The 12,899-nt window shown below is 42.1% G+C and overlaps 1 protein-coding gene across 1 annotated transcript in view; it reads right to left on the bottom strand.

Annotated features, from left to right (window-relative positions):
- Positions 1–6,707, bottom strand: part of ptdss2 (phosphatidylserine synthase 2) — a 33,526-nt gene extending 26,819 nt beyond the window's left edge. The window contains 1 exon segment of the mRNA NM_001079204.1: positions 6,354–6,707. Within this exon segment, the coding sequence (NP_001072672.1) occupies positions 6,354–6,535 (182 nt within the window). The 5' untranslated portion in view covers positions 6,536–6,707.
- Positions 6,708–12,899: the final 6,192 nt, after the last annotated feature.

Raw genomic sequence — 12,899 nt, 5'->3', positions numbered from 1 at the left:
TTGCCTACTGCACCTGGATAGGGGATTAACCCTCACAAACCCAGTCATCCTATGAAGTGACGGCAAAGCAGCTTTTACACTTTGCATGTGGATAGAAGATGAAACAGAATCGCTGCTCACTGACCAGTAATCATCAGGGATCACAGGGTCATTCACCTGTCAGATAACGGTCGATCACAAAAGTGGCAATCCATGTTTCAGAATGACAACTGCCTGTCACGCAGGCTCTCCCAACACCCAAATTAAATCCATGACGAGGGTTGCCAAGCATTTGCCACCTAACTATGGTGCTACTTATCCCCCGGGGGGGAAGAAAAAGTACCTGGAATCCCTACATGTAACTTTTGCTATACACATGATTGGAAAATGCAGATATTACTTATATCTGCATTTTCCAAAGTGTGTAACATAGGAATTGCAGGTTCAGTATGAATTAAAAATCTGTTCACAAAACTGCATTCCAAAAGATCCACATGGGTGCAAACTGACATAAGGTTCTTACAATGAGAGTTGCAACTTTAAGTAAACAATTTTTATTTGCATAAATATATGGATCAGCAGCTGTCATACTGACTTTGGTTTCTGCTAAGGATTTGCACACACTGCTTTAGCATGCATGAAATGTATTCTTCCACTACCAAACCCACGAGTAAAGCTGTCCATAAACAAAAGGCAATGATACATAGGGGCTATTTGTAGCAAAAAATTGCTACCGCTAGCTACAACTCTCCCCAAAAATACTTTGCCATAGACTAACACTGGGATTGCGAAGAGTAAAACATATTACTTGTAGCAATCTGGCTTAATGGTGGTAAATTGTAAAGGGAGACAACTTCCTGGGATTAAGCTAGATCGCCATGATCTATATGCTTTAGCAATCCCAATGTTAGTCTTTCTAGGAGATTTGTCGGTCCGTCTGAGGTCCCCAAAAACGGGCAGATAAGCTGTTCAATCAGTCTGAAAAGCCCAAATTGGCAACTTAAAGGAGAAGGAAAGGCTAGTAAAGAGTTAATCTCAAGCTGAAGGCAAACCTTCAGTTCTCTCAATAGTGCCCTTAAGTCTCCCCATATTTCTCCTGTTCAGATGATGAGAAGCCAAACAGGAAGAAAAAAACGCTGAGCTGTGTAAAGAAAGTTCCCATAATGCCTCGCTCCTGCACCGAGACCAAGACCGGTGTACATGCCCAGTTAGTAAGACTATGAGGAAGCTTCCTGCTGATTGGCTCAGATCACAAATTGCTAAGGGGGGGAGTGAGCAGGAGAGGGGAGAGAGGAGAAAGCTACACAGACACTGGCGCAGGAAAACAAAGAGACAAGAAATCCTGTTTCTTTTGAAAGAGGACTCAGTGCAGCATTTCTGTGAGTACTTATGGCTGTATTTACATAGACCTTTCTGATAAAGCTTACTTAGTTTTTACCTTTCCTTCTCCTTTAAATCTGCTCGTGTATGGCCATCTGCAACCAAAAGATTTTCTAGAGACAAAGTTAGATTTTGGAGAAATGTGAATATTGTAACCTTAAATAAGAAGCACAGATTAATAAAAAAAAAGTTTCTAGAGTCAAAATATTATAAAGCAAGCGGCACAGCAACACTTTAAAAGAAAAATTATTGCAGTGCAGTCATCTGGAAACATAAACATTACTGTTTCAGGTCAAAAAGACCTTCTCTGCCCTTCCAAACAGAAAATGTGTAAAAGGCTGACCTTGCTGCTTCCAACTATGTACTTTCCCAACTAGCCTCATTCAATTTGTTACTTGCAGCAGCCAACCCCCCCCCCCCCCCCCCCCAAAAAAAGGACAGGGTGGAGAAGAGAATGTGCACACATTAAAGCGCTTCTTAAAAGGAATGCAGACCCGAAAGTAAAACTTTTTAACAGTAATTATAACTGCTCTTGAAAGCAGTATGAGCTTTTTCACATGTGTCTTGCTATCCTCGGCACTGGTAAACAGCATGCAGGGCTGACGTCCAATACATTGTTTCAAAAGGCAGAACCAGCTGCACAAAAAGGAGTGGATTAATAGAGTTTCAGTAACAAACTTGCAAAAAAGAAACTTTTACCACCCAATTTATTTAATGAACCTATATTAAAAGTTGCTCAGAACTTTTCATTTTCAAAAAGTTTGCGTTTATATTCCCTTTAGGTATTGTTCAATATCCTTTTACCTCCCAACATCATCATCGGATAATCAGTCATTTTCTGTAAGTAGCAAGATGCAGAAAGCAACTGCAGCAAACGATTTAACTCTTATTTTAACTCCCTGAGCGTGACAACTTGGGAGTTGGGGCAAAGCCAGAGAGTAGTTTCGGCAAAGTCTTACAAAATAGGAAGCAGTTAGGGTGAAGACACACAGAGCTACTAGTAGCAGCTACTAAAATAGACAATGCTGATCATTTACAGATAATTGTCTCTACATGTGTTTTAGCATAGAAAATTCTCCGCATTGTCTATGGCAGGGAATTTTCTGGAGTTTAGTAGCCATGAAAAAGTAGCTGCTACTAGTAGCTCGGTGTGTTTTCAGCTATTAAAGGAACAGTAACACCAAAAAATGAAAGAGCTTTAAAGTAATAAAAATATAAGGCACTGTTGCCCTGCACTGGTAAAACTGGTGTGTTTGCTACATTAACACTACTATAGTTTATATAATAAGCTGCTGTGTAGCCACGGGGGCAGCCATTCAAGTTGGAAAAAAGGAGAAAAGGCACAGGTTACATAGCAGATAACAGATAAGTTCTGTAGAATACAATAGTGTTTTATCTGTTATCGGCTATGTGCCTGTGCCTTTTCTTCTTTGAATGGCTGCCTCCATGGCTACATAGCAGCTTATTTATATAAATTATAGTAGACTTTCTGAAGTAAACACACAACTTTTACCAGTGCAGGGCAGCAGCACATTATATTTTAGTTACTTTTATACACTTTCATTTTTTGGTGTTACTGTTCCTTTAATAGGTCTTTGCCCTAAGGGTGATCAACCCAATACGTGCAGGAAGAGCTATGGCAATAATTACTCCTGAAACAGTTGCTTCTCTGTCTACATAATAGGAACGACACTGCCCAGTGCCCATGCTGCGCAGAACTTTTGAGGAGGTGGATTTTTAGTTGGTGGTATTATTATTAAAGAAATAAATAATATTGAACTACAACTACTGAAAAACCACAGCTGCTTTTTATGAAAGAGCAAAACAAACAGTCCCAGCAGCAGTTAAATCATTAGTGTGGTTCAGCCCCAAGGCTAATGTCACACATACAGATTTATTGACACACTAAAAACCTCACAGCAACAAATATCCTTGATGGGTTTTAAACTCAGGCTGGCTATGGATTGCCTGATCTGCTCGACCCGTTAAAGGGGTAGTTCACCTATTTTTAGACAATTTGCAACTTCATGTTTTTATTATTTGTAGTTTTAAAATTATTTCTCTTTGTTTAGCAGTTTACCAGTTTAGAATTTCAGCAGCTATGTGGTTGCTAGGATGCAATTTAACCTAGCAACCAGGCAGTGGTTTGAAGTGGAATAGAAATAGAGTAGGGCCTAAAAAGAAATGTAATCAAAAGCCTCACAGACCAATAGTTTTTTTGTCTGCTGGGGTCAAAAATAAATATTGAAGACCAATTGCAAAGTTGCAAAGAACAACTTAAATAAACTTAAAGTCAAACAGGCAGATCAATGGGGAATTGGACTACAGAACATAGTAGACAAATTTAGCCATTTCGAGCCCCAAATGATTGGAATAGGCAGGTGGTCCCACTGGGCCAATAGCTAAACACACCCACATATTAGATTAGAATTTGTTTGGACCCATTCTAATGGGCAGATATCTGGCTAACTGCTCAGTAAAAGCAGGGCAATATCAAGCACTTTACATCTAATATAGGACCCAAACAGTAGTATTCATTGCTGGAGGTTGCAGCACATTTCTGGTTTTATATCCTCAAAAATATCACAATATTATGTGTCCTATGTACTTTTACCTACCATTCCAACTGTGGTACTGTTTAGGTTCACATTAGTTCTAAACAGAGTAAAAACAACATGTCTAAGACAGTGGTAGCTGAAAGCAGGAGTATCACTAATCCCAATCAAAGACCCTGGCATATATGGGTCACTATGGAAAAGCAAAGGTATAAAGCAGTCTTGTTTGCTGTGCATTTTGGATAAAAACAGAGCAACAAATCCATCCAAGCAAAAGTGGCCAAACAATGAACTCTACTCAGAGCAGCCCCAGAGGAAATGACCGGGGGGGTTATTCGTCAACGCGGGAATGTCAAACACATGGCAGTGCAGCTGCTGTGCAAGTAAAACCCGCAGCACCCTTTAGCATCAAGTGGAGCATTCTGGAAGTTGTAGTTCACAGCAGCAAAAGGATCCATGAGTCAAAGTAAAACAGGGATGTTCTGAATACGTCATTCAGTTTGGGGTTCAGCTAAATACTGGTGGTTTTGGTAGGGGATGGTTGTAGCCAAACACTTACACTGATGTAACTTTAAAGGACAAGTAAAGGGTAACTTAATCATGAACCTCAGACCCCACCAATACCAGTGCTCCACTAAAAAAAAAAATACTAGCCCAGAGTACTACTTTACTGAGCGCCACACTGTCATCTTGCCAGTTACACAAGGGATCACTGCTGCCTTGGGCAAATACACACTAGGGGGCACATTTACTAATCCACGAATGTCCGAAAAGCGTCCAAATGCTTTTTTTTCGTAATGATTGGTATTTTGCGACTTTTTCGCAAATTGTCGTGAATTTTTCGAGCGCTCAATATGAAAAAGTCGCGACAATTTGGCAAAGTCGTAATGGCTACGAAAAAGTTGCGACAATTCCCGAAAGTCATAATGGCTATGAAAGAGTCGCGACAATTCATGAAAGTCATAATGGCTATGAAAAAGTCGCGACAATTCACGAAAGTCATAATGGCTATGAAAGAGTCGCGACAATTCACGAAAGTCATAATGGCTATAAAAAAGTCGCGACAATTCACGAAATTTGTAATGGCTATGAAAAAGTCACGACAATTCACGCAAGTTGTAACGGTTACAAAAAAGTCGCAACAATTTACGAAAAAGTCGCAACGGCAACGAAAAAAATCGCAAAAGATACGAAAAAGTCGCAAAATGTTCGTTTTCCAATCCGAATTTTTCTCATTCGGATTCGTGGATTAGTAAATCAGACCCTAAGTCTTGTAGATTGTAAGCTCTTTTGGGCAGGGCTCTCTTCACCTCTTGTATGGGTTATTGATTGCTTTATATGTTACTCCTTGTAGATTGTAAGCTCTTTTGGGCAGGGCTCTCTTCACCTCTTGTATGGGTTATTGATTGCTTTATATGTTACTCCTTGTAGATTGTAAGCTCTTTTGGGCAGGGCTCCCTTCACCTCTTGTATGGGTTATTGATTGCTTTATATGTTACTCCTTGTAGATTGTAAGCTCTTTTGGGCAGGGCTCTCTTCACCTCTTGTATGGGTTATTGATTGCTTTATATGTTACTCCTTGTAGATTGTAAGCTCTTTTGGGCAGGGCTCCCTTCACCTCTTGTATGGGTTATTGATTGCTTTATATGTTACTCCTTGTAGATTGTAAGCTCTTTTGGGCAGGGCTCTCTTCACCTCTTGTATGAGTTATTGATTGCTTTATATGTTACTCCTTGTAGATTGTAAGCTCTTTTGGGCAGGGCTCCCTTCACCTCTTGTATGGGTTATTGATTGCTTTATATGTTAATCTGTATGCCCAATGTATGTAACTCACTTATTGTACAGCGCTGCGGAATATGTTGACGCTTTATAAAAAAAATTTAATAATAATTATAAGTCAAAATCCCAAGGGATACTCTACTGGGCAGCTCCATGGAATCCCCGCAAAAGCTGGCAGAATGGCACTAAATAGAACAGTAACCCAGCATAGAGGAAAGCTGGGCAGGATCTGAGGTTAGTAATTATAATTACTGGGGGGGGCATATTGGCATTCCCCAGCAATTAACCCTTTACTTGTCCTTTAAAGCTCTGGCCATTAGACTGTATCTGTATATACAAATAAGGGTTCACATTGACTTCATTAAGGAATGTGAGGATTTAGTGCGAATGTATGCCACTCTGCTGAAGGGTGCTGCTGATAGTTGCAGTTCAACAACAGCAGGTTGGCCAACTCTGACCGCAGACGAGCCAGAGATTAAGGGCCCCTTAAGTTTGTGTGAGAAGCGTTCCATACTGTCATTATGTGCAGCCCTCCAGCCCCCATTTAATCCCCCTCCTTCCTACAATGCCATGACCCTTGCGGTCTCACTCGGGCCCTGTCACAGTTACAAGGGCAGGAGGGCCCCGTTAGCGCTATAATAAGAGGAGTCCGAGTCTCACCAGAAGAAAGTGTTGGTGCCATCATCAAACACCTCCGACTCCGTGCTCCTGCGGAGCTCCCCTCTGTGAGAGAACTTATTTCCCAGGTTCCTGTTTCCCCGGACCTCCAGTTCCTCGCAGTACAGCCCGTCCAGGGAAGCTTTTCTTCCAGCGGCGACTCTCCTCACATCGGAACGCAGCATGGTCCCGCAGCCTCTCCCCGGCACCTCCCGGCTCGCATATGAACTGGCTCCTCACACAGGTAGCAGCTCACAAAACATTCGCGGGGCGGAGCCGCTTTCGCCAGACCACGTGGGGCCCCAACCAACGTGACCTGTGACGTCGCGGCGGCCGAAGCCCTCGGCTGGAGGAAGCGCGCTCGTCCGTTGCTAAGGGGCGGGGCTCGGAGGAATCACGCCAGAGGGGCCGAAGTTATTGCACGCATGCGCTGTCCGCGGTCCTGAACCCTCCTGTCTCTCGGTAGGGTTGTGAATGGGCATTCATGGATTGTGTTTGTTCATTAAGCCTCATAATAATACATTCTCGTATATTATAGTGGGGTAGGCACATGCACAGCCTATTGTAATGACCAGGACAAGCACATTTATTTTGCCTATGTCCATTACTAAATGGGCGCTGCCATAATGGCACTATTGTCTAAAGTGTGTTCTACCTATAACATCAGGGGTAGTCGTCAGTGGCGGGGGTACTTACTTTGTGAGCTGTCCTGAGGCAAGCAGTATGGCAGCATCCTAAATGTGCAAACAGTTTCCTCTTGGGAAGGCTTTGGGCACACATGGGGGCATGGAACATATGGCACCTTGTGAGGGTAATGATGGGGCACCAAGAGGAAGCTGTGTGCTACTGAAAGCAGAGTAGTCTATCCAAAAGGGTACTGGGAGGGTAATTCCTATCCTTACTTTGGTTTCACTATTCTCAAATATTTTTATATTTGCCCCTACCCTTCTTATCTGATCAGATCCATTCCATTCATTGCACAGGTGAATGGAGGCATTTACTCCTGGTGACGCTGACAATGGGTGGTTTGGGGACCCTGGGTCCCAAGTGTGACAATGTGTCTCACCGTCTTTAAAAGGGAAAGGAATCCGTCACAAGTATAATGATTTATATGATGGGGCAGCAGTATTCATAACATTCTTTGCTCTGCCAGGGAGGCTTGTAAATTGCTTGTCTTCTGCAGTCCTAAAATGCATGATGGTTGAGTTGATCTACTCTCTATGCTGTTTTGTCAGAGATCAGTCCATGGATAGTAGCAGTTGGGAAAGTTGCCCATGCTGGGTAGGAGGGTCATTGAGCCAGATTGTAAGCTCTACGGGGCAGGGACCTCCTTCCTACTGTGTCTCATACCACATGGCACTTATATATATATATACATATATGTATTTATTTATTATATCACTCATCCTCCCTGTGTGTAATTTTGTATTCTGTAAGACTGTACAGCGCTGCGTACCCTTGTGGCGCTTTATAAATAAAGTTATACATACATACATACATACATACATGGGAGACTTTCCTTGGGCCGGGTTGGAGCTGCAGAGTGCCATTGAGCCCTATGGGAGACTTTCCTTGGGCCAGGTTGGAGCTGCAGAGTGCCATTGAGCCCTATGGGAGTCTTTCCTTGGGCCAGGTTGGAGATGCAGAGTGCCATTGAGCCCTATGGGAGGCTTTCCTTGGGCCGGGTTGGAGCTGCAGAGTGCCATTGAGCCCTATGGGAGGCTTTCCTTGGGCCGGGTTGGAGCTGCAGAGTGCCATTGAGCCCTATGGGAGACTTTCCTTGGGCCGGGTTGGAGCTGCAGAGTGCCGTTGAGCCCTATGGGAGATTTTCCTTGGGCCAGGTTGGAGCTGCAGAGTGCCATTGAGCCCTATGGGAGGCTTTCCTTGGGCCAGGTTGGAGCTGCAGAGTGCCATTGAACCCTATGGGAGACTTTCCTTGGGCCAGGTTGGAGCTGCAGAGTGCCATTTAGCCCTATGGGAGACTTTCCTTGGGCCAGGTTGGAGCTGCAGAGTGCCATTGAGCCCTATGGGAGACTTCCCTTGGGCCAGGTTGGAGCTGCAGAGTGCCATTGAGCCCTATGGGAGACTTTCCTTGGGCCAGGTTGGAGCTACAGAGTGCCATTGAGCCCTATGGGAGGCTTTCCTTGGGCCAGGTTGGAGCTGCAGAGTGTCTTTGAGTCCTATGGGAGGCTTCCAAAATCATGCACTGAAGGATCAAAGTCAGAAAGTTTTTAACGCCGTTTACGATCGTTCGGATATGAAAATTTCTGAACTTTCGTATCATACCACAATATTTTCATATGACCACGATGCAAATATTTTTTCAGATATTATTCGGCTTTAATCTGAATTTTTAGAATCATACTTTTAAATGTCTGAAATTCGGACTTTGATAAATGGGCCCCATAGTGTAGGGTAAAAAGTCCATTCACATGGGCTCACAAGTGCCAAGATACATTATATAAATAATATGGTGAGCTGATCACCCCACAACTTCTGATATATTTGTTGGCGTTTAAAGTACAAATGGAGTGACTTTTGGAAAGGTCAAAAGTTGTCATTGGGATGAAAAATGCAAATGATGTAATAATGTGTAATTATTGTTTTATTGCCCTGTTATCACATTACACAAGCATAACTTTGACACTATATCCCAGTAGACACTAGCTTCCAATCAGTGATAACTCTTATGAACTGACAGGTTGTCAGCAGATGTGTATCTTTTTTAAATAATTCAATACAGTTTACTAGTTCGACAGTACTGGGGTTATCCGGTTTACTTTATAGATAACTACAGATATAGGTGAAAAGTCACAATTTTTCACACTGGTTGAAATTTCTACATCTTTCCATAGCCGTTTAAGCGAATGTTTTAAAGGTACTGGATCCCTTATCCAAAGACCCAATAGCCAGAAAGCTCTGAATTACAGGAAGGATATCTCTCATTGAGCCTATTCTAAGCAAAATATTCAAATTATTACTAATAATTTCCTTTTTCTCTGTGATAATAAAACAACACCTTGTACTTGATGGTAATTAAGCTAAATGAATCCATATTGATGGCAAAACAATCCTGTTGGGGTTAATTAAAGTGTAAATGTTTTTTAGCAGACTTAAGGTATGGAGATCGACATTATGGAAAGACCCCTTATCTGGAAAGCTCCAGGTCCCAAGTGTTCTGGATAATGAATCCCATACTTATATATACTGTATATATATACAGGTATAGGATCCGTTATCCAGAATGCTCGGGACCAAGGGAATTCCGGATAAAGGGTCTTTTTTCAAGTCTACTAAAAAATCAATAAAACCTTACAAGGCACTGTTTTATTATTACAGAGAAAAAGGCAGTCAGTTTTAAAATTCTGAATTATTTGATTAAAATTGAGTCTATGGGAGACCGACTTTCCATAATTCGGAGCTTTCTGGATAATAGGTTTCCGGATAAGGGATCCCATACCTGTGTATATATATATATATATATAATTGTACAAACTAAAGTGGAGCTAACGTAGCAGTCTGAATACCTAGTCCGAACTCACGGACAATACATATAGAAAGAAACAAAAAGGTCCAGACTCATTTAAATTAAAGGAAAAATAAAGTCAAAGTCACTTGGGGGTGCCAAAATGTTAGGCACCCCCAAGTGACTTTGACCGCCTACCTTTTACCCCGGGCTGGTGCCCCTGTGAGGAAGGAACAGCACCAGCCCGGGGTAGCTGCCGGCGCTTCCTTGCTGCTGATTCGCTGCGCGCGCATGCGCAGTAGAGTGAAAAGCCGAACTTAAATGTTAAAGTCGGCTTTTCACTCTACTGCGCATGCGCCCACCGCTGGCACTCAGGAAAAGGAAGCGAGGAAGACGGAAGCGCTGCGCTCCAGGTGCCCCGGGCTGGTGCTGTTTTCTCCTAACAGGGGCACCAGCCCGGGGTACGAGGTAAGCGGTTAAAGTCACTTGGGGGTGCCTAACATTTTGGCACCCCCAAGTGACTTTGACTTTCGTTTCCCTTTAAAAAAGAAAAAATCTTTATTGGACCTTTTTGCTTCTTTCTATATAATATATATATATATATATATATATATATATATATGCGTGTGTGTCTATGTGTATTAATTTATATATCAAATCCAAATGAACAAAGGAAAAGCTTATTAAGCTCATTCCTAATACATAAATCATTTTAAACATGTAAATTATAACTAACTAAGACGCTGGTATGTGAATCAAGTCAGTCAAGAATCAGTCAAGTAGTTAAAGGAGAAGGAAAGGTAAAAACTAAGCAAGCTTTATCAGAAAAGTCTATGTAAATACAGCCATAAGCACTCACAGTAATGCTGCAGTGAGTCCTCTATCAAAAGAAACACAGGATTTCTTGTCTCTTTTTTTGTAAACATGTTGTTCCATTGTCTGACTTTCTTTCTCAGAAACAGCCTTAATTCCTGTGGCCAGAGTCTGCCCAGCTCTCTTCTCTCTCCCCTCTCCTGCTCCCCCCTCCCACCAGAATGGTAAGAACTCCCTCCCCTCTCCCTTAGGAATGTGCGATCTGAGCTATAACGGCTAGACTGAAGGAAGGAAGCTACTTAAAATAACAGCTGCTGTCTTAAGCAAATGGGAAAGCTTCTAAAGCTGTTTACTCAGGTATGATAAAGCTTTCTGCAGAATAAATATAGTGTTCTAGGTGGCATTAATGTGGCAAATCTGTTGGCAGTAAAATGCCAAAATGACTTTTCTTCACCTTTAAATGAATTATATCAACCCAAATATAGTGTTAACTGGGTGTATATAAAACCCCAGGTCCGTTGCTTGTTTCCCAGCAAAGTACAGAAATCAACCTGCCAATGAAAGTTCTAAACTTTTCAAAACTCACCACTGTCAATAGGTGGTCCAGGTGCTAACCATAAATGAGGTGATTAACCATAAACGAAAAGAGAAAAACAACTTCAATCACATGCTGGAACCATGAGCTGAAGTCTATTAAAACTTGATTTTATTCATTCATATAATACAATATGCCTGACGCGTTTTGTGCATGTGCACATTTAATCATAGGCATGCTATGATTATGTGCGTACACACGAAACGCATGGTGGCATATAACATCCCCTAGGATGAACAAATCTACATTTATCTCTTTATTGGTGTAGGGGATCAGAGAACTCTTTCCCCTGTTTCTCTGTCTGTAACATCATCCAGCTCAGCTGCAGACTAGGGAGAAACCCGATTGGCTGGATGCCCCAGTGCACTGTTGGGAGAGAGGAGGTGTGCCTCAGTTTGGAGCCAAAAATCAGGGGCGGGCCCAGCAGCTTATAAAGGGGGCCCCTGTTGTTTTGCCAGCGTTAAGACAGAGACCATCCAGGTATCATTTGGAGTGCCAGCCTGTAAAGAGAGATCTGCTAGACTGCAGTCAGATGCCTTTATCCCCAGTGAGTGATCCATCTGAGGGAAATGTATTGAAAGTCTCCTGTGTGTGTCCCCTGTATGAGGACACGTGTTTCTCGTGGCCTGCTACGTGGGAACAACTGCCTATTCCAAAGGGAGATGTACTTTGGGGCAGGTAGTGCTACCTGGGGAAACCAAAAGAGCTCTGGGGAAGGGACTTTGCCACGACTGAACTGGGAAAGAGTATTTCCTTCAGGAGTGGAGTGTTGTACTGTGTCCTCAGAGAGACTGAGCCAGTAGTGGCTAAACCCACACAGGTATCCAAATCAGGGTTCAATACTGTTGCATGTTATAAGTATTTTATTTTCACTGTTATATAAAGTTGATATTTGCTGCAAACTGTGTGTGATTAGTTCCTAGTGGAAATCCCCTTGAGGTGTGCTCCTCAGTGTCCCCTAGGTGGAGGTACTGCACTAAAATCCCAATTCCCAGTACCTTTCACTATTGCAAGGGGGACCAAATCTTCTGTTAATCAAGTATACAGCCCAAAATAAGTGAGTGTGCCAAGAAAGGGTTACATTGGTTTAGAAGTAAAACCTATTTAGAAGTAAGGTCTATTATCACTGTATTTACCTTGAAATGTACAGCTATTCTTGTATAATTAGGATGCCAGTTAAAAATTCCCCAAGCACCCCAAGTGATCATATGCAGATCAGTGTAATCATTATGAAAATACTTTAGATGAGGTCAATATTGTGCCCCCATTTTCCCGAGCATTCTGGATAACGGGTCCTATACCTTAAAATGGCAAATTTAAAAAAGTAAAGCAGGGTTTTACATATGAGTTGTTTAATGAAATATATTTTTATAGAGACCCACATTGTTTAGGAGTATAGTATCCCTATTAAGAGAAAAACTGGCATGAAAATAATAATTAAAAGGTTACCATATTAAAACAGATCATTTCACTCACTGCACACTCGCACTGCTGTTAAACAGAACAATGAGATTACAATAATTGTAACTGCTTAAACACAATGTGGTATAAAAGATTTTTAATGGAATGCAAAGTGCTTTTCCTTCAGACACAGTAACGGCGGATACGGTTACAACAGAATGCCGTAATCCTATATGCCATGGAAAGTCAAGTGTTGGATTTGAACAGTTTAAAA

This window comes from Xenopus tropicalis, chromosome 4, assembly GCF_000004195.4.
Source record: "Xenopus tropicalis strain Nigerian chromosome 4, UCB_Xtro_10.0, whole genome shotgun sequence".
NCBI classification, from domain to species: domain Eukaryota; kingdom Metazoa; phylum Chordata; class Amphibia; order Anura; family Pipidae; genus Xenopus; species Xenopus tropicalis.
This window is presented reverse-complemented; position numbering and strand designations above follow the sequence as displayed.